Raw genomic sequence first — 26,538 nt, forward strand, 5'->3', positions numbered from 1 at the left:
CCAGGCCTGGCCCATGTTCTTCCTCAGCCTGCGGAGCTAATTAATGAGTTAATTCTCAGCTGTTCTAATAAAGCCTGTTTCTTTTGGAACTATTTGCGTGTAATACTACCTACTTGGGCCTGGGTCACAACACAGAGGCCCTCTCTGGCTGCTGCAGGCATGGTGGTCTTGTCGTCTGTAGCAAGGGAGAGGCTAAGGGCAAGAGCACAGCACCCTAATCACTTTGGTAGCTGAGGTTTTTGAAGAAGCAGAGGGCTTCTCGGGCTGCTGTAGGCATGGTGGTCTTGTCGGTAGCAAAGGAAAATCTAAGGGCAAGGTTTTGTAACTGAAGTTATCGAAGAAGCAGAGGCCTTCTCAGGCTGCTGTAGGCATGGTGGTCTTGTTGTCTGTAGCAAGGGAGAGCTGCCATTCAGGGCCTGTTTCTGTCCTCTGGCTTGTAGGATCGTGACGGCGCCCTCTCGCCCGTCGAGCTGCAGAACTTCTTTGGTGTGTTCCCCCACATCCCCTGGGGACCTGAGCTCTACCACACGGTATGCACCACAGATAAAGGCCTGCTTTCCCTGCATGGATTCCTCTGCCAGTGGACGTAAGCGCAGCCTCTCTCTGCCTCCCGTCAGACCACTTCTCCTCCCTTCCCTGGATGGCTTGGTCCTATAACAGATTTGTGCTTCTTTTTCTGTGTTTGGATTTTCCCCAGGCTGGTTGCCTACCTGGACGTCCATCGCTGCTTAGAACACTTGGGCTACCTGGGGTACTCCATCTTCTCTCAGCAGGACTCTCAGATTTACGCCATCACAGGTAAATCACTTGCTGAACCCTTCCTCTTTCTGAACTCAGGTGCGGTTAGCACAGTGGTCACCAACTGGTGGTCTGTGGACCACTGATGGTCCGTGAGAAAATTTTGGTGGTCCGCAGAAAAATTATATGCATTTTTGATCTTGCACTAAATCAGGGGTCCTCAAAATAAGGCCCCTGGGGCAGATACATGCAATGAACGTTTGTGTTGCTGCAGAGAGTTTCCCCCTTCAAGGTCTTTTTGTGTGAGTCGGAGGGGGGCAAAAATTCTGACTTGGGGTCTGCTCAGCCTCTTGGTGCGGGGCTTTGGGTGAAGGCTGGAGGGAAGTGCCGCTGGTGGTAAAGAGCCGGAGGGCCTTGTTCCAGTGGAACAAGTGGCTCGCTGAGCCTCCAGGTGCTGGTACCTGGCCTTGCACCCCCACAGGTCTTCCCTCTGCTTGAAAAGCCTATGCTCCTAGTCCTCAGTGAGATGCTTCTACTGAGCCTCCTTCTCGGTCAGATCCAATTTGAACTGAGCTGTTTTGCCAACTCTTTCTCGTGGTGGCTGCTTAGCTCCAACAACTGCTTCCTGTTGGGGCCCTAAGGAGCCCAGGCGGGCAGGCGAGGAAGGGCTGGGAATGGAGGGGCAAGTAGAGGCTGGTGAGGCGCCCCTTGATGTGAGTGACATTGAGTTGGCCCCGCCCACCCAGTCAGATGACCGGTCATATTATTGGTCCAGCAGATTTTAAATTATGAATTTAGTGGTCCCTGAGGTCTGAAAGGTTGGTGACCCCTGGGTTAGCACTCAACATAACAGGCAGTCCTCAATTTACAACGGTTCATTTACTCCCCGTTCCATGTTACAGCGGCACTGAAAAAAATGGCTTCTGTTTTTCACACTTAACCATTGCAGCATCCCCGTAGTCATGAGATCAGATTTCAGATGCTTGGCAACTGATTCGTATTTATGACGGTTGTGGTGTCCTGGGGTTGTGTGATCCGCTTTTGCGACCTTCTGACAAGCAAAGTCAACGGGGAAGCCAGATTCACTTAACAGCCGTGTTACAAACTTAACAATTGCAGTGATTCACTTAACAACCATGGCAAGAAAGGTCGTAAAATGGGGCAAAATTCACGTAACGACTGCCCCGCTTAACAGAACATTTGGGCTCGATTGTGGTCTTAAGTTGAACTACGTGTGTAGCCATCGTTTAGTGGCTGTTCAAAGTTACATAAGCACCGAAAAAGATGACTTACGGCCAGTCCTTGCAGTTACGACCATCCTGCAACATCCCCATGGTCACATGATCAAAATTTGGACACTGACATGTATTTACGATGGTTGCAGCTTTCCGGGGTCACGTGATTCCCATTTGCAACCTCCCCAGCCAACTTCCAACAAAGCCAAGTAAAATGGGGGGGGGAACCTGGATTCACTTAACGACCGTCTGGCTCGCTTAACGACTGCAGTGAGCTTGCTTCGCAACCATGGCAGAAAGGTCATAAAATCAGACACAACTCTTTTAAACACCTTGCCTAGCAGTCGAAATTCTGGGGCCCCGTTGTGGTCGTAAATTGAGGACTACCTATAGCATGGGGGAACTGGAGACAGTCACCCCCTCCTCAGATCTGGCCAAAACCTCCAGAATGAATCCGCTGTCTGGAATTAAGCTCACCTCCTCCTGCTTCCTGCAAAAAGGCAAGAAGGAAGCAGAAAGGAAATTGAGAAGATATTCTGACCAAGGCTTCCTGAGTCGGTAACAATCACACGCTTAGTCCCAAAAACCTTTTTATTTCAACAGCTGTGAATTCTGTTCATTCACAGTCTGTAATGAGTCCCAAGCAGTTTGTGAATAATCCGACAGAAGTCTGCCACAGTCTTTTGGGATAAGGCTGATAAGCACCCACCTTTATCTCCCTTGAAACGTTGCCAAATACCTAATTGCCAATTAGCTCTGCAAGGCCAAACGGAGCACAGAGTCAAAAGGAGCGTCAAAGTTTAAACCGACCAGAACGAACAAAGTTGCTTCCTGCAAAGGCTCCACCTTTATGTCTTATGCCCAATCATCTCCAAGCCTTACTCCCGAGTCGCCCCTTTTGTTCTAATTGTTCTTGCCTTCTGGCAGCTATGCTCATGCACGCACTGGGAACAGGCTCCCCCTGTTCCTCTGCCTCACTGATGTTAGACTCTGGAGGCTCTGGAGTCAGCACATAACTCCCAGATGGCCCTGGCCCCATCTCTGCCTTGGACGCAGAGCCCTTGTCTGAGCCTTCCCCAGACTCCATGATTATTCCTCCCCAGCCTCCTCACTGTCCGACTCTGCTGCCAGCTCTGCAAGGCCGCCGGCGGATCACAACAGGAGGCAGGAAGGAAAGGCCTCTTCCTTTAGCATCCTTCCTCATCCACCTCTCCATTTTTGTTACAGTCACCCGGGAAAAAAAGATTGACTTGGAGAAAGGCCAGACTCACCGGAATGTCTTCCTGTGCAAAGTGATTGGGTCTCGGGGATCTGGCAAGTCCGCTTTCCTGCAGGCCTTTCTAGGGAAGAATGTGGGGGTAAGTTCCTGACGAATTTAGTCCCCCGTTCAGATCAAAACAAATCAAGACGAGTACAGAATCAAGGTGAGCTTTGATGGTTGATCTCAAGTGGTCCCAAGTCAGGGTTTCTCAACCTCGGCAACCTTAAGCATTGCTGGCTGGGGAATTCTGGGAGTTGAAGTCCACACATCTTAAAGTTGGGCAGGGTGAGAAATAGCGATCTAGAGTCCCAAGCAAGCTATTTCAGATGGATAATATAGCGTTAGCACTTAGACATATATACCACTTCACAGTGCTTTGCAGCCCTCTCTATAAATGGTTTAGAATCAGCCTCTTGCCCCCCCCCTCAAATGAGCTGGGTCCTCATTTTACCCATCTTGGAAGGATGGAAAGCTGAGTCAACCTTGAGCTGGTCAGGATCGAACTCCTGCCAGTGGGCAGAGTTTGCCTGCAATACCGCATTCTAACCACTGCGCCACCAGGGTTCCTAATGTAACATCCAATCAACTACAGCAATAGCAATAGCACTTAGACTTATATACTGCTTCACAGTGCTTTTATAGCCCTCTCTAAGCGGTATACAGAGTCAGCCTCTTGCCCCCAACCATCTGGGTCCTCATTTTACCCACCTCGGAAGGATGGAAGGCTGAGTCAACCTTGAGCATGGTGAGATTCGAACTGCCAAATTGCCGGCAGTCAGCAGAAGCAGCCTGCAGTACTGCACTTTAACCACTGCACCACCATGGCTCTTATACCACATTGCTGCCATCCCAGCTTGTTAGATGGCAAGTGGACTTGAACCTGGCCCTTCCCATTCCTAGCCCATTGCCTTAACCACAGTTCAATGCTGGCTTTTTCGATATGTAAATCCTTGGAATTTTGAGGGTAGTGATTTCTTAGGATGTTTTAATTGAGGCTCAGTTTTTCTCCAAATTATTCCAGATTGTAGCTTATCCTTTCTTCTCCTTAATGTGAAGGGGTGGGGTGTTTCTGGACTACTAAAACTAAAGTCTAAGAATTCTCAATTTTCAGGATTGTTGAAATGGCATTCCCAAGTATTAGAATTAGAATTCTTTATTGGCCAAGTGTGATTGGACACACAAGGAATTTGTCTTTGGTGCAGATGCTCTCAGTGTACATAAAAGAAAAGATACATTCGTCAAGAATCATAAGGTACAACACTTAATGATAGTCAAGGTTACTAATAAGCTATCAAATCGTACTAGGAAACAAATAAAAACAATATAATTGAAAGATACAAGAAACATGGTTATAGTAATAAGTGGGTATCTAGACAGTATCAGATTAGAAGCAATATGCAATCATCGATTTCCTTCCTTCCTTCCTTCCCTCCCTTCCTCCCTCCCTCCTTTCCTCCCTCCCTTTTACATTAAAATTAATCTTCCTTCCTTCTTTTACATAAAAATCAATCTTCCTTCCTTCCTCATCAAAATCAATCTTCCTCCTCCCTTCCTTTTATCTCAAAATCAATCTCCTTTCTTTTATATCAAAATCAATCTTCCTTCCTTTCTTCCTCATCAAAATCATCCTCCCTCCCTCTCTTCCTGTTCCAGGTCCAAAGTGAATCTGAAGAAAACAAATCATCCTATTCAATTAATACCGTGCTGGTCAATGGACAGGAAAAGCATTTAATTGTAAGTGCGATCTATTAATTCATTTAAAAAAAAAATCCCTGATGCATTGGATGGGTGAACCTGTGTTTAATTCAGAAAGAATATGAATCTCCCCTGCATTTTTTCTGCAGCTGCACGAAATTGAAGCCGATGTGGAATTTGCAAAGGCCTCTGACACAACGTGTGATGTTGCCTGCTTCTTGTATGATGTGACAGACCTCAAGTCTTTTAATTACTGTGCTAATATTTATAAGGTGAGTTTTTCTACTTGGCTGGTCTCAGAAGCAGTAGGTCTCCAAACTCTGATGCTAAAATTTAATTAATTTTAAGTTTTCTTGCCTTTCCCTTTTAAATTTTCTGTTCTGTTTTTATGCTTCTAGTTTTTTTTATTGTACACCACTCAAGAGTCCTTCCTTGAGAATGATTGGTGGTTCTTACGTATGATATGGATGGATGGACAGACAGAGACAGACAGACATAGAGATAGATAGATAGATAGATAGATAGATAGATAGATAGATAGATAGATAGATAGATAGATGTTAGATAGATAGATAGGTAGATATTAGAAAATAGATTGTAGATATATGAGCTTGTGTGATGTGTGTGTAGATTAGGGGTGAAATCCAGCAGGTTCTGACAGGTTTTGGAGAACCGGTAGCAGAAATATTGAGTAGTTCGGAGAACTGGCAAATACCACCTCTGGCTGGCCCCAGAGTGGGGTGGGAATGGAGATTTTGCAATATTGTTCCCCCAGCAGTGGGGAGGGAATGGTGATTTTGCAGTATCCTTCCTCTGCCACACCCAGCAAGCCACGCCCACAGAACCGGTAGTAAAAAAAATTGGATTTCACCACTGGCGTAGATAGATATGATAGATGATAGATAGATGTAGATAGAGAGATAGAAGAGAGATAATAGTGAGAGAGATAATAGCAAGAGAGAGAAAGAGATAGAGATAGTAGAGAGGAGAGGAAACTAGATAGATGGATGGATGGATAGATAGATAGGTAGGTAGGTAGGATAAGAGAGGTAGATAGGTAGATAATAGATAGATAGATAGATAGATAGATAGATAGATAGATAGATAGATAGATAGATAGATAGATAGATAGATAGGATAAGATAGATAGGATAAGATAGATAGGATGTAGGTAGGTAGGTAGGTAGGTAGGTAGGTAGGTAGGTAGGTAGATAGATAGATAGATAGATAGATAGATAGATAGATAGATAGATAGATAGATAGATAATAGAGACAGAGAGACAGATAAATAGATAGAGGTTAGAGAGAGAGACAGCTCTTTGATATTATCCTTTTTCTCTTTCCTCCTTTCTCCTCTCCACCCTATCCATGGAGCTTTTTTTGCTTTTTTAATTTGGAAAAGGAAACATTAGCCAAGGGTTTCCATGTAGAAAAGATGCGTGAAGAAAAAAGAAAAAAGAAATGTTTTAGGAAAGTTGGTCATTGTCTGAGGCGCCTTCCTAACTGAAGCCATAGTCTGAATCTTCTTTAGCCATTTTCACTGCTGTGTTTTAGTGGCACGTCCTCTTTAACTTCTTAATTTGGCTCTCGAAAGTCATCCTTACATTATCCCGACTCCTTTGTCTTAACAATTTCTAGTCCAATTGCTCTCTTTTTTTAGTTAGCATTCTTTGGATGCTTCCTTTTAATTTCTTTCCATCCTCCCCGTCTAGCCTCCCCCACCTATAGTTAATCTTAGTTTTGTGATTTGCCTTGTGGTGATTGATGACTGCAATAAGGACGGGGGATGATATTTAAAGGATTGCTTAATAAATAAACATTAAAAAATTGGAAATGTGACTTCAACTGCTCTTCCCGGAGGGGTTCTTCAAAAAGTCTTGGCTAAAAGTTTGATTCCCTCTCCTACAACCAACCCACCTAACAATGGACAATCCTGAACAGGATTCGAACCTCACACAGCATTCACTGTATAAATGGAGCATAATAGCCTCCCCTCGGTGTGACTGTGGGGTCCCACGTCAAACTGTAGACCACATCATGGCCGGCTGTAATCTGTGGACATATATAGTCCTTGATTTACAACAGCTCCTTTAGTTGACTGTTCAAAGTTACGATGACACTGAAAAAAGTGATTTATCACCATTTTTCATACTTAGACCAGGGGTCTGCAACCTTAAATACTCAAAGAGCCATTTGGATCCATTTCCCACAGAAAAGAAAACACCAGGAGCCACAAAACCTGGTGGGCGTGGCCAACTCGATGTCACTCACTTCCAACAGTCACATGATACCCCCCCAGCCACGCCTACTCAGCCGGTCATTAAGGCAGAGAACCAGTTGTTAAAAAACACCGGGAACCACAAAATCCTTTTGACAACTCTTTCTCTCCCCTCCCTCTCTCTATGTCTCTCTCTCTCCCCCCCCCCCCCCCGTATCTCTCTGTCTCTGCCCTGGCCGCTTCTCTATCCCCCGCCGTCACCCTTACCTTCTCAGGCCAGGCGAGGAGTGACTGGGGGGGGAGGGCGAGGGGGGGCCCAGCCAGTGGTGGGATCACCCAACAGGGAGCCACAGCAAAGGGCCCAAATAGCCGCATGCGGCTCCGGAGCCATAGGTTACTGACCCCTGACTTAGACCATTGCAGCATCCCCATGGTTCTGTGATTTACATTCAGATGCATGGCAACTGGTTCATATTTAGGATGGTTGCAGTGTCCCTGGTGTTGTGGCCGGCCAGCATAGCTGGCAGCAGATTTGGACAGAGAGGAGTTTGGGGAGGAACATGGGCCAGTCTGGGGAGGGCTCTGCGTCGGAGGCAGAGAGGGAGCCAGGGCCGTCTGACAGTTATCAGCTGCCTTCGGAGTCAGACATCAATGAGGCAGAGGAACAGCTGGAGCCTGTTCCCAGTATGCCCATGCACAGAGTTGCCAGACGAAGAGAACAGCTGAAGAACAAGGGTCGACTTGGGAGTAAGGCCACAGGTAGACGATGAATGGCCCCTCCCAGAGGGAATAAAAGAGGAGCAAAAGGGGAGGGGAGTTTGCAGGAGACAATTAGTTCGCTTAATTGGTTCGTGACTCCTGGCCAAGTTTTGAAGATTTCGGCCTGGCAGCTCTCCAAGCCAGCTAAGGTCTGTGACTGTGAATTCTCCCTTGAAAGACTTTGCTGGCTGTGAATGAGAGGAATTCACAGTCACTTAATAAAAAGGGGTTTTTGTCGGGGCAAGGAGTCTGCTTCGTGGTTTGGGAAAGCCTAGGTCAGAACACCGGGGTCCTGTGATCCCTTTATGTGACCTTTTGACAAGCGAAGTCCATGGGGAAGCTGGATTCACTTAACAAGCGTGTTACTAATTCAACAGCTGCGGGGATTCACTTAACAAAAGTGGCAAGAAAAGGTCGTGAAATGGGGCAAAACTCGCTTAACAAATGTCTCACTTAGCCACATAAAATTCTGGGCTCAAATTGTGGTCCTAAGTCGAGGGTTCCTATACCAGCCCAGTATCTTGATTTTTTTTTTTTTTTTCACATAAACAATTCTGGGTTTCTATGGTTAGCTGGTGTAGACATTTGTGTTTTTAACACTCGTTTTGTACTCATAACACTCAAAAACACACTTGTACTGTGTTTTTAATCTAGGTGCAATGTTAATTATATATTGCAAGTAAATGTACAGATAGTCCTCTACTTACAACAGTTCGTTTAGTGACAAAAGTGACTTATGACCAGGGGTGAAATGTAAAATTTGTTACTACCAGTTCTGTGGGCGTGGCTTGGTGGTGGTGGGGTAATGTGACTGGGTGGGCGTGGCCAACTTTTTTTTTTTTTTTAACTTTTCAAAGCATTTTTTCTAATGCTTTGAAAAGCCTCTGCCAATTAGGCAACTCAGCTGGGATCATCAGAGACTTTTCAAAGCATTTTTTTTACCACCTCTTGGGCCATGAGGTTGCAGAAAAAAATGCTTTGAAAAACCTCTGACAATCCCAGCTGAGCCATGCGATCATCAGAGGCTTTTTTTTTTAACTTTTCAAAGCATTTTTTTGTCGGAAGAGGTTGTAGAAAATATGCTTTTAAAAGTAAAAAAAAAAACCCTCTGATGATCGTGCGGCTCAGCTGGGCATGGCGGGTGGGGGCGCAGGGATTTTTGCTACCGGTTCTCCGAACCACCCGCCGCCATCGCTACCGGATCGGGCGATCCGGTCCGAACTGGGAGCATTTCACCCCTGCTTATGACCCTTTTCCACCCTTTCGACCGTTGCAGTGTCCCCCTGGTCATGTGATCAAAATTCAGATGCTTGGCAGCTGGTTCATACTTAACGACCATTGCAGTGTCCTGGGGTCATGTGATCCCCGTTTGAGACCTTCTGACTAGCGAAATCCACGGGGAAGCCAGATTCGCTTAACAACCAGGTTGCTAACTCAACAACTGCGGTGATTCACTTAACAAATGCGGCAAGAAAAGTCGTAAAATCAGGCAAAACTCACTTAAGCGTTTCCCTTAGCGACAAAAATGTTGAGCTCCATATTGGTCGTAACTCGAGGACCACCTGTATGATAGGCCGTGCAATCAATAACTACCCCCTATTTTTCCTTGCCTTCTGCAGCAACACTACATGGACAGTCAGGTCCCTTGTCTGTTCGTGGCTTCCAAAACTGACCTGCCGGAAACATCCCTTCCTCACGGCTTCTCCCCAGCCGAGTTCTGCTACAAACACCGCTTGCAGCCCCCGTTTTACTTCTCCTGCATCAGCCAGGAACTTCTCAGCACCGCGATCTACACCAAACTAGCCACTGCCGCCACGTTTCCGTAAGTGTTTCTTCCTTGGTTCCAAACACAGACAAAACACATACCAAGAGATATAATTTATAATTAGAGGATCTCTGCAAATAGCAACAGCCCTTAGACTTATATACCGCTTTCACAGTGCTTTGACAGCCCTCCCTAAGCAGTTTATGGAGCCAGCCCTATTGCCCCCAATAATCTGGGTCCTCGTTTTACCCACCTCGGAAGGAGGGAAAGTCGAGTCAATCTTGAGCCGGTCAAGATCCTTGGTAGTACATCCTTGGTGGTTTAAAGCACCCTGTTATTAAGACCAGCTGTCTGCAATTACTGCAGGTTCGAATCTCGCCAGGCTCAAGGTTGACTCAGCCTTCCATCCTTTCTAAGGTAGGTAAATTGAGGACCCAGTTGTGGGGGCAATAAGCTGACTTTGTATAAATATACAAAAGTATGAAGGCTATTGCTTAGCGCATTGTAAGCCGCCCTGAGTCTCCGGAGAAGGGCGGCATATAAATCAAATAAAAAAAAAAAAAAAAGATCGAACTGCTAGCAGTCAGCAGAATTAGCCTGCAATGCTGCATTCTAACCACTGCGCTACCAGGAAGAAGAATGAGAAAGGAAATTAAGAGAGGAAGGAGGAGACGAAAGGAAAGGGAAGGGAAGGGAGGGAGGGAGGGATAGCAATAGCACTTAGATTTATATACCCCTTAATAGTGCTTTTACACCCCTCTCTAAGCAGTTTACAGTCAGCCTGTTGCCCCCAACAATCTGGATCCTCGTTTTACCAACCTTGGAAGGAAGGAAAGCAGAGTCAATCTTGAGCCAGTCAGGATCAAACTGCTGGCAGTTGGCAGAGTTAGCCTGCAATATTGCATTCTAACCGTTGTACCACCACGGCTCTTACACGTTTTTCAAGGATGCATGGGCCTTGAATAACAGACTAACAGAGTTGGAAGGGACCTTGGAGGTCTTCTAGTCCAACCCCTTGCTCAGGCAGGAGACCCTATACCATTCCAGACAGATGGCTGTCCAGTCTCTTCTTATAAATGTCCAGTGTTGGAAGTCTGTAGAGAATCTCAGTCATCCAGGTCATGGTTTTCCCAAAAGTGCTTTTTTAGGAGGCAAGTGGACTTTCTTGTTTTGTTTTTTTTTCTTTTGAAGACATTTCGCTTCTCATCCCTGAAGCTTCTTCAGCTCTGACAGGACTTCCTGCCATTCGCCACTATCCCGTCAGAGCTGAAGAAGCTTCTGGGATGAGAAGCGAAACGTCTTCAAAGAAAAAAAGAAAGAAAGTCCAGTTGCCTCCTGAAAAAGCACCTTTGGGACAACTGTTACCTGGATGACTGAGAATCTCTACAGAATTCCACTGGCTGATGTGAATGCAAAGATCTCTCCCAGCTCCGTGTGTGTGTGTGTGTAGGGGTGGAGAATCCATTATTTATATTCCATTAAAACCAACAAAAGGCGCTAAGAGCTGCTTGATCTGAGCTCTTGTATTCGGAGCTTGCTCTCCCTCTGTTCCAGTTTTTAATCATTCTAATACATCCTGGAGAGAGACAGAGAGAGAGAGAGAGGAGGGGAGAGGGTCCATGTGTTAAAAGAGGAATTTATAGTGAAGGAGAAAAGGGGAGTGGGTGATTGATAACAGCCATTCCTTTAGAAGGATCTAATTTTATCTCGGTTCCTTTTAATGCTCAGCATATCCTATTGCGGAAACATATCACAGCTCGGGCAATACACCTGCCAGATGCCGAAAGAAAGCATGGTTGTCCATAAAGATGATACAGGCACTCCTCGACTTACGACCGCCATTAAGCCCGACCTTTCTGCTGCTAAGGGAGACATGGGTTAAGTGAATTTTGTCCCCGTTTACGACCTTCCTCGCCACCGTCGTTAAGTGAACCGCTGTCATTGTTAAGTGAATGACACTGTTGTTAAGTGAATCTGGCTTCCCCGTCGACTTCGCTTGTCCGAAAGTTACAATACAATGGGGGGGGGGAAATCACATGATCCCGGGACACTGCAACTGTCATAATGTTCTGCCCAGCTACGGATCCCAAAGAACGCAGCACCCACAAACTCTAAACAAAGCTTATTTTACTCAAATAACTTAATCTTTATCATTCAAAGGCTGTTAATTAATTGTCTTAACAGCCTACCGGAATTCTAAGATAAGGTAATCACAGTCTTACTAGAGTTAGCAGAAAGCCCAGAAGCAATTTTGCAGACACGAAGGAGAGTGAACGAAAGTTGTTCTCTACAGCTTGCTGCAAGTGGCATTCCTCCTTAAATAGGCTAAGGGAGTGGCCAATTAGCCCCAGGCCTTACTCTTGAGGAGACCTCCTCCTGAGGAGCCACTCCTACCTTTTGGCAGCTCTGCGTGCCTGTGCATCGAAAAGAGGCTCCTCCTCTTCCTCCTCTTCACTTATGGGAGCTTCTGGAGGTTCTGAAGGCCCTGGCTGAATCCCTGCCTCTGGCACCACATCTTCTCCAGCCTCCTCACTGTCCGACTCGAGTGCCAGCTGCACAGGCTGCTGGCACAACACACCAGCCTCCTCTCTGTCAGAGTCAGCTACAATTTGCACAGGCCGCTGACGGGCCAGAACATATAAATATGAGTCAGTTGCCAAGCATCCGAATTTTGATCATTGACTGTGGAGATGCTGCAACGGTTGTTAAGTGTGAAAAACGGTCATAAGTCACTTTTCTCAGCGCCATTGTGACTTCGGACAGTCACTAAACAAATTGTAAGTCGAGGACTACCTAAAAGTCTGTAGAGATTCTCAGTCATCCAGGTCATGGTTCTCCCAAAGGTGCTTTTTCTGGAGGCAACTCGAAAAGAAAAGGGAATAAGACTGTCAATCCTTCCATTCCATCCCCCGCTATCCAGTCAGAACTGAAGAAGTTTTTTGGATGAGAAGTGAAACATCTTCACAAGAAAGTCCAGTTGCCTCCAGAACAACCGTGACTTGGATGACGGAGAATCTCTACAGACTTTGAGCTGTGCATTTTGGGATGAAAGCCCTTTGAATTTTATCTATTTATTTATTTATTATTAAATTTATATCCCGCCCTTCTCCCCGAAGGGACTCAGGGAGGTGAACAGCCGAGAATTAAAATAACATACAATATAAAAGTTAAAATAATTAAAAATAAATGGCATGAGAGTAGGAATGGACTTCCAGAGGAAAAATTGCAGACTACAGGAACCAGGAGCACTAACTCAGGTGACCCTGAGGACACAGATAAACCTCCAAGCAGCCTCAGCGACCTTCTAAAAGGATGCAAATGACCAGCTGTCTGCAAGGAGAATAAATCCTTCCATTCCCCACCATATATCAGAGCTGAAAAAGCTTCCTCGAATGAGAAGCGAAACATCTTCAAAAAGAAGAACCAGGAAGTCCAGTTGCCTCCTGAAAAAAGCACCTTATGGGTCAAGGACTAACTGTACTGAATTTGAGGACTCCTCCTTCCCCCCCGACTTCTCTTTATTTTCATTCCTCTTTCCTCTTCTCCTTCCCCAACCCACTTTTCATTCCTTTGAGCACTGCCTCCGTGCATTTTTGTTCTGCCTTTTCCTCCCCGTCCCCTTGATTTAAAACCCACCCCTGCTTTCTGGAGCCGTATTCATTCTTCACCCGTTGCAGTTAAAGCTTCAGCAGAAGGCAGCGTCGGCTGCCGAGTGTGAAGTCCGTTCAGCGATTGGCGTCCACAGCAGCTGGCATCGCAAGGAGAGTGCATTTGTCTGCAAGCAATGCTAGGCTAAGGCACCGGGGCCCTTCTCCGAAAGAGAAGGAGGTGGTTTTCACCCCGATATAAGGTGTCAGTTGAAATTTTACAGGGAAGTGAAAGTTAGGAAGTAGATCAAGACAGTTTACCGTAGTGCTGGCTAGAAAGTGCTGGTTGGAAACCAGGTGACGGTAAATTCCAGGCATGCGTGGGCGTGAAAACTGGCTGGGTGACTTGTGGCCAATCACCAGGAGTCGTTTTCTAGTCCTGCCTTAAGCATGAAAGCCAGCTGAATGATTTTGGGCCAATCACCAGGAGATGGTGAGTTCTAGTCCCGCCTTAGCTTTAAAAGCCACCTGGGTGACTTTGGGCCAATCACCAGGAGACTGGGAGTTCTAGTCCCACCTTAGGCATGAAAGCCAGCTGAGTGATTTTGGGCCAATCACCAGGAGATGATGAGTTCTAGTCCTGCCTTAGGCATGAAAGCCAGCTGAGTGATTTTGGGCCAATCACCAGGAGATGGTGAGTTCTAGTCCCGCCTTAGGCATGAAAGCCAGCTGAGTGATTTTGGGCCAATCACCAGGAGATGATGAGTTCTAGTCCTGCCTTAGGCATGAAAGCCAGCTGAGTGATTTTGGGCCAATCACCAGGAGATGATGAGTTCTAGTCCTGCCTTAGGCATGAAAGCCATTTGGGTGATTTTGGGCCAATCACCAGGAGATGGTGAGTTCTAGTCCCGCCTTAGGCATGAAAGCCAGCTGAGTGATTTTGGGCCAATCACCAGGAGATGGTGAGTTCTAGTCCCGCCTTAGGCATGAAAGCCATTTGGGTGATTTTGGGCCAATCACCAGGAGATGGTGAGTTCTAGTCCCGCCTTAGCTTAAAAAGCCAGCTGGGTGATTTTGGACCAATTACCAGGAGGCTGTGAGTTCTAGTCCTGCCTTAAGCATGAAAGCCAGCTGAATGATTTTGGGCCAATCGCCAGGAGATGATGAGTTCTACTCCCATCTTAGCCTTGAAAACTGGCTGGGTCACTTGGGACCAGTCCCTCTCTCTCAGCCCAAGCCAACTTATAAGGTTGTTGTGAGCAAAATAGGAGTGTTAGGTACGGTATGTTTGCCACCTTGAGTGGAGGAAGAGGAGAAATTTATTATTTCCGTCAGGCTTGAGTAGATAACATTCTAACTCGGATTGTTTGTAGGACAACAGAGGGCTCCGACTGCCCAAAATTAATCAATTGCTCTCCAGATTTCAGTGGCCTGAGCTTTAGAAATTTGGGAGGCTGCCAAAAAGAGACTCAAAGGCCAAGAGAGGAAGAAAAAATGCTCCTCTTTTTTTTTTTTCTTCTTCAATAACCACAGAGAACGTCAAGAGTTGGGTAGATGCCTGCAGACATTGGGAACATCTTGCCGTTTGAGGGGAAGATTTTGAGCTTTGAGGGAGAACTTCTGACCTCTCTGCAGAGAGCCTTAATTTGCATTTATTGGACAGCCTTCCCCCAGCTAAACAACTCAAACACTTCATCTGACCAGCCTGAGCAGATTGCAGATTCCTCCCCCACATCCCTGTTTGCTTTTTGATCCAGAATCTCAGGGATCACGTCTTGTCTCCTTGGGTCGGTGCTTGAGATGGGAAGCATCGCTCTCCTCCACACCCTGTTTTGACCCAGCCTTAGCAGAAACAAGAAACAGACTCCTTGCCCCGAAAAACCCCTCTTTATTTATCTCCTGTGAATTCATGGCATTCACCCCACCGAACAGTCCAATCCTTCAAAGAGTTAACTGCAGTAACAGGTCTTATCACTTCCTTGAGATAATTGCCAGGCTGGGAGCTTCCAGCCGCAAAGCTGTAAATAAAGTTCTGGCAAGCGGTTCCTGTGGCATGAACTGAAATCCGAACAGTTGTCTCCTACAACCACCACTCCCTTTCCTTCTATTAATTTCCCCCTCCAGGGAGGGACTATTCAGCATCCACCTGTGCTTTGCTTCCCGAGTCGACTCCTTGTCCTCCGTTGTTCTCCTCTCCTAACAGCTCTGCGCATACACGCGTCTAGAACAGGCCCCAGCTCAGGGATGAAATCCACTTACCTTCCTTACCGGTTTGGAAGTGCACGCATGCACCCACCTCCCCAGCGCATCATGTGCGTGCGCACACCTGTGCATGGGCAAAACCTTCTGCACATGCGCAGGAGGTAAAAAAAAATTACTTCCTGGTTAAAACCAGGAAGTAACGACACCCGAGCAGCAATCGCTCCCGGATTGCCGAACCACAGGGAAAAATCGCTACCGGATCAGGTGATCTGGTCCAATCCGGGAGCATTTCACCCCTGCCCCAGCTGTTCTTCCGCCTCACTCATCTCAGCCTCCAAAGGCAGCTGCCTCTCCAGTGGAAGAGGGAAATGTTGGACGGCCCTGGCTCTATCTCTGCGTCCAACACAGAGCATCCATCAGAGCCTTCCCCAAACTCTGGAACTGGCCCAAGTTCCTCCCCAACCTCCTCATTGTCTGAATCTGCCGCCAGCTCCACTGGCAGCTGGCAAAGCCACAACAGACCCTGAAGAGAGGAAGAGCATTGCTGGGAGACCAAACAGCAGTGCCATCCAGGGAAGTAACAGCCAGCAACACAAAAAAAAAGCCGCCCTTTCCCTTTATTTCACCTGAATAAAATGTCCTTTTATTGAGAGGATACGCCGCCTCCGGATACGAATGCTCTATTTAGCTCTCATTTTCCATTTGCATCCAATGGACCAGTCTTCCTTCTCCTCCTCAGCGTTTTCTCCATTCTTCTTTTAAGGCCCCGGGAGCCGATGGCCATTAAGCCTCCTATAACGGGGCACTTGACCTGAATAGTTGTAAAGCTTGGAAGGGAATGAAATTCTGGAAGAGCCGTTGGAGACAAAGATCTGCCAGGAGCCGCCGCTTTTCCATTGATGCGATGGATCTTCTTACCAAGGGCAAGTGGGTGACATCTTTACCGCTAAGTTGGTCGCCTCTAAGGTGCTTTTTTCTTCTTCAAAAGGCAACTGAACTATTTTTCCTTGAGGAAGAAAATGTTTCTCTTCTCATCCCAGAAGCTTCGTCAGCTTTGATGGTTGGGGGAATGGTGGGATAGGTTCTGCTAGGAAGGATTGTGTTGTTGTTTTTACAGTCATCTGGTTGTTAGTACTTTCTCTGAGAGCTGCCGAGGCCACTTTGGGGGGGGCTTATTTTATGCTCTCAGGGTCACCTGAATCAGGGTGCAATTGATGTGGAATCTTCTTGGAGGTTCTTGGACGTTCCCCTCGCACATATGCTAGTCATTCCCGACTCTAGGGGGCGGTGCTCATCTCTGTTTCAAAGCCGGAGAGCCAGCGCTGTCCGAAGACGTCTCCGTGGTCCTGTGGCCAGCATGACTCAACGCCAAAGGTGCACGGAACGCTATTACCTTCCCACCAAAGGTGGCCCCTATTTTTCTCCTTGCATTTTTTTTTACGTGCTTTTGAGCTGCTAGGTTGGCAGAAGCTGGGACAAGCAATGGGAGCTCACCCCGTTAACGTGGCACTCGGGATTCGAACCGCCGAATTGCTGACCTTTCGATCGACAAGCTCAGCGTCTCAGCCGCTGAGCCACCATGTCCCTTATGTGTCCCTTACAGGTCTCTAGAGGGATGTCAATTTTGGAGGCTCGGGGTATCCTCTGAATTGGAACCCCTTGGTTCCAAATGCTGGTTGTAGGAAGCAATGGTGGGAAAGGAGGAGACGTCCGCCTTCTGCTTCTGTTGACCTTATTGGCTTTCCTCGGTCACTTTGATTAAAAAAAAAAATATTCTTAACAGTTTTGTGTTCAAAAATCCCACAACACTAACATATGCCTGAGGTTTGTTCAGATGTTCACCTTCAGACCAGATGTTCTCTGTTGAAATAAGGAGGAGTGGCAAAGCATGTGATGGATCAAGGTCTTGACAAGCTCCTTAATTGTATTTAGTATTTATTTGTCAAACATGTACGAGATAACAGGAATAAGTATAAACACGATTATGAATATAGGAAATGGGTACAAATAAATGGGGACAGTAGGACAGGGACGGTGCTCTTATGCACATCCCTTACAGACCTCTTAGGAATGGGGTGAGGTCAACAGTAGACAGTCTAAGGTTAAAGTTTTGGGGGTTTGGGGATGTAACCACAGAGTCAGGTAGTGCATTCCAGGCATTGACCACTGTTGCTGAAGTCGTATTTTCTGCAATCGAGTTTGGAGCGGTTTACCTTGAGTTTGTATCTATTGTGTGCTCGTGTATTATTGCGGTTGAAGCTGAAGTAGTCATTGACAGGTAGGACATTGTAGCAGATAATTTTATGTACTATGCTTAGGTCAGACTGAAGTCGGCATAGTTCTAGGTTTTCCAAACCCATAATTTCAAGCCTGGTGGCATAAGGGATTCTGTTGTGAGCAGAGGAGTGGAGGACTCTTCTCATGAAATACCTCTGGACTAGCTCAGTTGTATTAACATTCAATATACAGTGTGGATTCCAGGCAGACGAGCTGTATTCGAGAATTGGTCTGGCAAAGGTTTTGTATGCCTTAGTTAGCAGTACAATTTTACCAGAGAAGAAGCTTCGCAAAATTATGACCTTGGATGTCCAATGCACAGGATGACACAGGGAGGTATAAATGCCCTCAGATGTCCTCAAGCCACCTCTGCTAACTTTCTCTTGCAGGCACCTGAACGACATCGAGCTGGGCGCGTCGTCCTTCTGGATCCGGGTTGCCTTGGGAGCTGCAGTGGCCACCATTGTGGGAATCAGCCTCTACAAGGCGATGATGAAGAACAAGTAGGGGAATGGCGAGGAACATGGGAATCTCTCTTTTCTTTTCCTCCCCTGCTTTAGGTTGCTTTTTCCACCCGTCTCCTGGAGAAACCAACTTCATTTGCTCCAAGCACTTTGCAAAACCCAAAAGAAGCGTGCAAGGGGAAGGCAGAAGGTCATCTGAAGGACATTCCACACCCCCTTTGGGCTTCTCCCGGAGGGACGGGTGGGCGGGCGTTGCAGATGGGGGTGGATGACCCACCGTTGCACCAGCATCATCAGAAATCATCGCAGTCACCCAACTGGCAAGGGCAAGATTTTTGCATTTTTTTTCTGACTCAGGGAATGTCCCTCAATCCTGCAAGCCATAGCATCAGATATCTTCTGGGCCACTCAGCTCCTACGAATATCTTCGCTTTCCCCCGTCGTTTTTGTTTCGTTTTTTTTTTAAAAAAACCCTTTTGGCTGTTCCTCAGAAGCTGAAGCTCCTGCAAGTCTGGTAGATGTTTTTAAATAGACGTGTCTCAGAGAGAGCTGAGACTGTCGGCCCTCTGCGGTGCCTTCTGCTTGGGCCTTCTGCTTCATCTCCTGCTTGGAAAGGATGTCTTTTGAGCTCCTCTGGTGTGGGGGGGCGGGAAGGGGGAAACTATGAAGGTTTCTGGGACTTCCTGAACCCTTTTTCTACGAAGGAATTTCACCCAGGTCCTCTTCTTGAGGAGGTGGGGTGACTCGAACACAGAACAAAGGCACCTCCATGGATGTGGAAGGATGGAGAACGGAATTTGAACTTCTCGCTCTTTGATAACAGACATGAATCTTGTTGCACGCCCATGGTAAGGTTTCGAGGGCAACTCGGAAACTTCTGTCTGTCAGGCCTGGAAGCCATCTTGGTCGTACACTGTCTGTCACTCACACTCAGATTTTGGGGGGTCATGGGTGTTCCAGCAACTGGGGAGCCAGTTTGAGGAAGCAACTAGGACCTCTCTCTCCCTCTACAAGTATTCTTGGATGCATTATAGGAGCATCCCCTTTTCATGCATTCAGCAATTCAGCGCACGGAAAAGTCATAGGTGATGGGTGTGGTTTTTGTTTTTGTTTTTCTGGACACTCCTTTTCCCCCACGCTCCAGGAAACCGATAATCTGCACATTCTTCCTATGTTTTAGATTCTTGCTTGGGGATAGGAGGGGAGGGGGAGGGGTATCAAACAGGCACCCCCCCTTCTGCCGATGGATCTCTGCCATGGTGGTCTGGCAGGCTAGGGCTCCCTCTCAGAGCCCTCTTCCAAACTTTTTAACTCTTTGGCTCCAAAATTGAGCTGAATAAATAACGTTCACAATTCAAGAGAGGAAGGGAAGGGGGGGGGGAAACCCAGATTTTATGCCGTCCCATAAACATCTCCGAAAGGAACAATAAAAAGGAAAGTTTGGGGGTTTTTTCTTTTTTTTTTTTTTTAAACTTTGCAAATCATGCACACTTCAGGATTGGTCCTTTTTTTCTTTTCTTCTTTCTTTTGGGGGGGTGGGTTTTTCTTCGGAATTCCTTCTCTGCACTTGCAACCTGGGGCTCCCCCATCCTCAGCCACAACGTTGTTGGGTTTAGGATGGCAACCCTACTTCGTTGGGGCTGTTGTTAAGTCCAGGTTCCCCCACATTAGATTCCTTCTGCAGGCCAGAAATGCAGGGGGCCAGCAAAAAAAGAATTTCCCAGTCTTTCCAGCTTTTTGGGCGGGAGGGCGGGGGGAATGATACGCGTGAGTGTCGGGGAAGTGCTCACGTGCCACTTTTGTGGCCCGGTTCCAAATGGTTGAAGGGCTGCTAGTGGGCCCCGGGGGTTAAGGAGCCACGTATTAAAGGATGCAGCACACCACATGTGGAAAAGCAGAAGGCAGCCACGTCCATCCTTGTGACCTCTGCCACCAAGTCTACGAACTGAAATCAAAAACTCTGCACCACCTAATTGCATCTCTTATACCCCCTAGCTCAGAGATGGCTAACCTTTTTGCCATTGTGTGCCAAAAGTGGGGGGGGAGTGTGGGGGGGGGTCACTTGTGCGTGTGCCCACACTCACAATTCTGTGTGCCCTGCCCCCCACGCATGCACGCGTGACCCCCACCACCACTTTTGGCATGTGATGGCAAGGTACGCCTGCTTTTCGCTCTTCCCAGGCTCCAGAACCTTTTCTAGGAGGCTGGGGAGGGCGAAAACGGCCTTCCCCACCCCCTCCAGAGGCCAGAAACAGCCTTTTTCCTGACTTCCGGTGGGCCCAAAAGGGCCGAAAATCAGCTGGCCAGCATGCGCATGTACATCAGAGCTGAGCTTGTGTGCTCATCGATATGGCTCCGCGTGCCACAGGTTCACCATCGTGGCCCTAGCTTAATATTCACATATTTCCTTATAGGATGGTTTTAAGATAAATTAACGTACTTTAAGAGAAGCTCTGTTATTGGTCTCTCAATCAATGCCAAGGAAATAACCCCGACAGTATTTGGCTCCCATTCTTGACCTTGTGTTTTTCTACGTAACTTTAAACCGGTATCTTCCCCGCCACTGTTTTTAGATCCTCACCTTTTTCCCCCTCCCCCCCTCTCTCTAAAGGGATCATTAATTCAGGCAGTTGCATCAAGGGCTTGGGATAAGGATGCAGTCAAAATATGCTTTGGGAATTCTGGTTTGCATTTATTGTCCGTTTCATTTCTTCTTTTTTTTACTTTTTCATATAACCAGCAGCTGGAAAGTCTGAGCCAGGGGTGCCCAATCTTGGCCAGTTGAAGACTTGTGAACTTCAACTCCCAGAATTCTCCAGCCATCACCACTGGATGGGGAATTCTGGAAGTGAAAGCCAACAAGTCAATTCTGGGAGTTAAAAAAGTCCAATCTTGGCCAGTTGAAGATTTGTGGACTTCAACTCCCAGTAGTGCTGAATGGGGAATTCTGGAAGTTAAAAGTCCACAAGCCAATTCTGGGAGTTAACGTCTAACAAGTCTTCAACTGACCAAGGTTGGACTTTTAACTCCCAGAATTGTGGACTTTTAACTTCCAGGAGTCCCCGGCCAAACACCGCAAGCCCACAAGTCTCCAACCTGCCAAAGGTTGGACGCCCCCTGGTTAAAAAACCATTGTTCACCCAGTACGTCATGTAATCAATGGAGAGAAAAAATTGGGGAAACACGCAGAACTGGGAGACCTCCTGTTGGGGTTGTTACTAGCCTCCAAGCTTGCTTTTGAAAAAAGACCTAATCGGGGTCTTTTCCTTCTGATGAGCAGAAATAGGAACAGGTAGGGATCATGAAACAAGGATTTAAATATTCATCGTCAATACCGACCAAGGAGGGGACTTGCCACACATGGAAAGCTAGCATATTAGGAGAGAGTTTGGAGCTTCCTCTGCAGAGCATTTTAAAAAAAAAAGTTGGGGATTCCTCAAATGTTTATCCCATGCACTAGGAAGTGGGCCCGGCTTAGTCCCTGGGATCTCAGCGGTAACATTTTGCCAGTTTCAAAAGAAATGGACGTTAACCCCTTGCTGAACAGAGTGGCCATAGCCCAAATTGCACTGCATGTGGAATATTTCAGATCCTTTCGGGACATTTCAGGTATCCCCATCACTTTGCACCCAAGAGATGAGCTCCAGGTAAATTTTAATATCTCCATCTCTTCTTCCTTCTCCTCCTCCACCACCGCATTTGTGGATTCACTACCTGGAGCAAATTCACAGCAGCCAGCTTTGCAGGGAGAGCCTCTTTTTTCACCGAGCGATGGGGCCGTTCTCCCCTCCCCCCTGGGGGAGGGGATCGGGTTTTCCTCTTAACCCACATCTCCGTTCAGTCGTACCGAGTTTCAATTCAACTGCTGTGAACCTGAATAAATTTTTATGCACCAGATGGTTGCAGACAAAAGACAGATCCTCGTGTCTGCTTTCTTGGGGGCTTTGAGGTGGGGTGGGGTGGGGGGAAAAGACGAGGAGAGGGCTGTCTCAGGATATTTACAGCTTTCATAAACAACGCACATCTGTACGGGCCAGCCTGCTGTTATATGTCTAAAATTGAGCGTGGATTCCGTAATTCAAATTCAAATCCCGTTAACGATTAAAAATAGAAAACTCCCCCAAAAAATGGACTGTTTAGCTTTCTTGAAAGGAAGGCAACCTTTTTCAAGAGACTCATATAGGCCAATCAAGGATTTTTAAGACAAAGCAGACTGACCACCGAGCCACGATAAAGTAAAATTGAGAGATTTTATAATGTTCCTAAGTTTTAAAAGACTTGGGGTTTTCATTTGGATCAAAAAGTGCTTGTAAAAGCACATATGCCGAAACTTTAAAACAGCATCTAAAATTAAATGACTGTACACAGATTAAAAAAACGTTGAGTTGCTTTAGGTCTGATGAATGCATAAATGGCTTTACAGTGGGAAAGATTCAAAGCAGGAGGGAAAGCAGAGAAAAATCAAGCAGAGGTAGCCAATTTTTCTTAGAGCTACCTTGAAAAAAAAAGATTTATAAATACGCAAACTCACTTTAGAGCAAGGGTGTGCAACCTTGACAACTTAAATACCTGTAGACTTCAACTCCTAGAATTCCCTAGCCAACCACGCTGGATGGAGAATTCTGGGGAGTTTGATGTCCATGGATCTTAAAGTTGCCAAGGTTGCTTTAGACATTGTTCTTAGGCTATGGATTGTTGAACCCAAGACATGTGACATAAGATATAATGATCTGGTATGCTGTGCTAAATCACGCTATGAATTCCACAGCATTTACATCCCGAATAGAATAGAATAGAATAGAATAGAATAGAATAGAATAGAATAGAATAGAATAGAATATTGGAATGAATGGAATGGAATAGAACAGAACAGAATAGAATAGAATAGAAAGAATAGAATAGAATATTGGAATGAAGAATGGAATGGAATAGAATATTGGAATAAAGAATAGAATATTGGAATGAAGAATAGAATAGAATATTGGAATGAAGAATGGAATGGAATAGAATATTGGAATGAAGAATAGAATATTTGAATGAACGGAATAGAATAGAATATTGGAATGAAGAATGGAATGGAATAGAATAGAATAGAATATTGGAATGAAGAACAGAATAGAATATTGGAATAAAGTATAGAATATTGGAATGAATGGAATAGAATAGAATATTGGAATGAATGGAATGGAATAAAATATTGGAATGAAGAATAGAATAGAACAGAATAAAATATTGGAATGAAGAATAGAATAGAACAGAATAAAATATTGGAATGAAGAATGGAATAGAATAGAATATTGGAATGAATGGAATGGAATATTGGAATGAAGAATAGAATAGAATAGAATAGAATATTGGAATGAATGGAATGGAATGGAATAGAACAGAACAGAACAGAATAGAATAGAATAGAATAGAAAGAATAGAATAGAATATTGGAATGAAGAATGGAATGGAATAGAATATTGGAATGAAGAATAGAATAGAATATTGGAATGAAGAATGGAATGGAATAGAATATTGGAATGAAGAATAGAATATTGGAATGAACGGAATAGAATAGAATATTGGAATGAAGAATAGAATGGAATAGAATAGAATAGAATATTGGAATGAAGAACAGAATAGAATATTGGAATAAAGAATATAATATTGGAATGAATGGAATGGAATAGAATATTGGAATGAATGGAATGGAATAAAATATTGGAATGAAGAATAGAATAGAACAGAATAGAATATTGGAATGAATGGAATGGAATGGAATGGAATATTGGAATGAAGAATAGAATAGAATAGAATATTGGAATGAAGAATAGAAATAGAATAGAATAGAACAGGATAGGATAGGACAGGATACAATACAATACAATACAATACAATACAATACAATACAATACAATACAATACAATACAATACAATACTTTATTGCCCAAATGTGATTGGACACAAAAGAAATTTGTCTTTGGTGCATGTGCTCTCAGTGTACATAAAGAAAAAATAAAGTATATTCGTCAAGAATCAAAAGATACAACACTTAGTGATAGTCGTAAGATACTAATAAGCAATCAAATCATAATAGGAAACAATATAAATCATATAAGTTGAAAAGATACAAGCAACATGGATAGAGCCATAAGTGGGAGGAGATAGGTACTAGTAAGGATGAGGAGAAGAATAGTAATACAGTCTTAGTAGTTAATTTGACAGTGTTGAGGGAATTAGTTGTTTAGCAGAGTGATGGCATTCGGGAAAAAACACTCCTTGTGTCTAGTTGTTCTGGTGTGCAGTGCTCTATAGCGTCGTTTTGACAGTTGAAGTTGAAACAATTTATGTCCAGGTACAGGTAGTTACAGGTAGTCACCGGTTTACAACAGTTCATTTAGTGACTGTTCCAGGTTAGAGTGGCACTGGGAAAAAGGCATTTGTGACCCATTTTTTTCTCACGACTTTTGCAGCATCCCCCCATGGTCACGTGATCAAAATGAGCTGCTCGGCAATGGATTCATATTTATGACGGTTGCAATGTCCTAAGACACAGCGGCTACTTTTTGCAGACGATGCTTCACTAGCTTGACAAGATTTGCAAAGAACCAAAGGAAAACCTCTCTCCGCCATCCTTAATCCCATTGAAATGCAATTCAAAGGACCTTAATTAAACCAGCGCTCGCTTGTGTTCTCACTCCCTCTCCTTAATTCTCCCTTGGTATTCAGCACGGTGGGATGCAGGAGTGACTCTCGAAGAGGTTTTGAAGGGCCGGTCCAAGGCTTTTTGAGCCTGGTGCATATTCCATCCCTTCCGGAGAAGATGGGGCTTCTTTGCGGAAGGAGCACAGAATGTTTTCGTATCGACACAAGCACATCATTTCAAGTTGGACAAATAAGGAAAGACACAGGTTCTTTGCTGCCAACTGCAGCTTTCTTCTCCCACCCAGGCAGGGATTCCTCACTGCAACATGTGCCATGCAATAATAATAGAATAAGAATTGGAATTCACATTCACATTTGAATAGGAATAGGAATAGGAATAGGAATAGGAATAGGAATAGGAATAGGAATAGGAATAGGAATAGGAATAGGAATAGGAATGGAATTAGAAGAATAGAATAGAATAGAATAGAATAGAATAGAATAGAATAGAATAGAATAGAATAGAATAGAATAGAATAGAATAGAATAGAATAGAATAGAGAATGGAATGGTATTGGAATAGAATTGAGAATGGGAATGGGAATGGAATTAGAATAGAATAGAAGGGGAATTGGGAATAGAATAGGAATTGGAATTGGAATTGAAGCTTCCAGGCGCCGGTATCTGACCTTGCACTCCCGCAGGTCTTCCCTCTGCTTGGAAAGTTTATACTCCTAATCCTCAGTGAGGTGCTTCTGCTGAGCCTCCTTCTCGGTCAGATCCAATTTGAACTGAGCTGTTTTGCCAACTCTTTCTCCTGGTGGCTGCTTAGCTCCAACAACTGTTGTTCCGCCAGGCTGGGCTATCAACATAACAATTTTAAATTGGGTTTTAAATTCCTGGGGTTTTAAATTGAGCCAAATTCATTTAATAATTTTAAACTATTTTAATTGATGTTGTCTTGTGTTTTTAATAGGCTGTACACTGCCCTGAGTCCTTCGGGAGAAGGGCGGTATAGAAACAAAATTATTTATTTATTTATTTATTTATTTATTTATTTATTTATTTATTTATTTATTTATTTATTTAACTGCTTCCTGTTGGGGCCCTCAGGACCCCGGGTGGGGAGGCGAGGATTGGCTGGGAGAGGAGGGGTGAGTAGATGCTGGCGAGGCATCCCTCGACATGAGTGACATTGAGTTGGCCACGCCCACCCAGTCACATGACCACCTAGCCACACCCACCCAGCCGATCATTAAGCAGATCATATTAGTGGTTCACGGGATTTAAAATTATGAATTTAGTGGTCCCTGAGGTCCAAAAGGTTGGTGGCCCCTGGACTAAATGAACTACAAGGTCCCTTCCAACTCTGTTAATCAAGGAGAGAAGCAACCTAGAACTAAGGAGAAATTTCCTGACAGTGAGAACAATTAACCAGTGGAAGAACTTGCCTCCAGAAGTTGTGAATGCTCCAACACTGGAAGTTTAAAGAAGAGGTTGGATAACCATTTGTGCCTGACATGGTATAGAGCCGTGATGTCGAACCTCTGGTGTGCGTGTCACAGGCGGCATGCAGAGCCCTCTCTACGGGCATGTGAGCTGTCACCCCTGCTCATCTCTGCCGTGCATACGTGCACGCCTCCCACCTAATTTTCAGGTCTCTGCTGTACCTGTGCTGGGGGCGGGGCATATGCAGGAGATATGTG

General features: G+C 45.4%; 1 protein-coding gene across 2 annotated transcripts in view; it reads left to right on the forward strand.

Annotated features, from left to right (window-relative positions):
• Positions 1-22,113, forward strand: part of RHOT2 (ras homolog family member T2) — a 52,533-nt gene extending 30,420 nt beyond the window's left edge. Inside the window, exons 13-19 of one of the 2 annotated variants that reach the window (XM_034420478.3) lie at positions 441-586; positions 698-798; positions 3,201-3,331; positions 4,888-4,968; positions 5,079-5,201; positions 9,526-9,728; positions 18,127-22,113. In XM_034420478.3, the coding sequence (XP_034276369.2) occupies positions 441-586; positions 698-798; positions 3,201-3,331; positions 4,888-4,968; positions 5,079-5,201; positions 9,526-9,728; positions 18,127-18,244 (903 nt within the window). In that variant the 3' untranslated portion in view covers positions 18,245-22,113. Of the gene's footprint in view, positions 1-440; positions 587-697; positions 799-3,200; positions 3,332-4,887; positions 4,969-5,078; positions 5,202-9,525; positions 9,729-16,223; positions 17,815-18,126 lie in introns of those variants that run through there. The other variant, XM_087878483.1, reaches the window with a different exon arrangement.
• The last annotated feature ends 4,425 nt before the right edge of the window (positions 22,114-26,538 follow it).

Source organism: Pantherophis guttatus, chromosome 14 (genome assembly GCF_059756535.1).
Source record: "Pantherophis guttatus breed Tessera chromosome 14, ASM5975653v1, whole genome shotgun sequence".
Taxonomy (NCBI): domain Eukaryota; kingdom Metazoa; phylum Chordata; class Lepidosauria; order Squamata; family Colubridae; genus Pantherophis; species Pantherophis guttatus.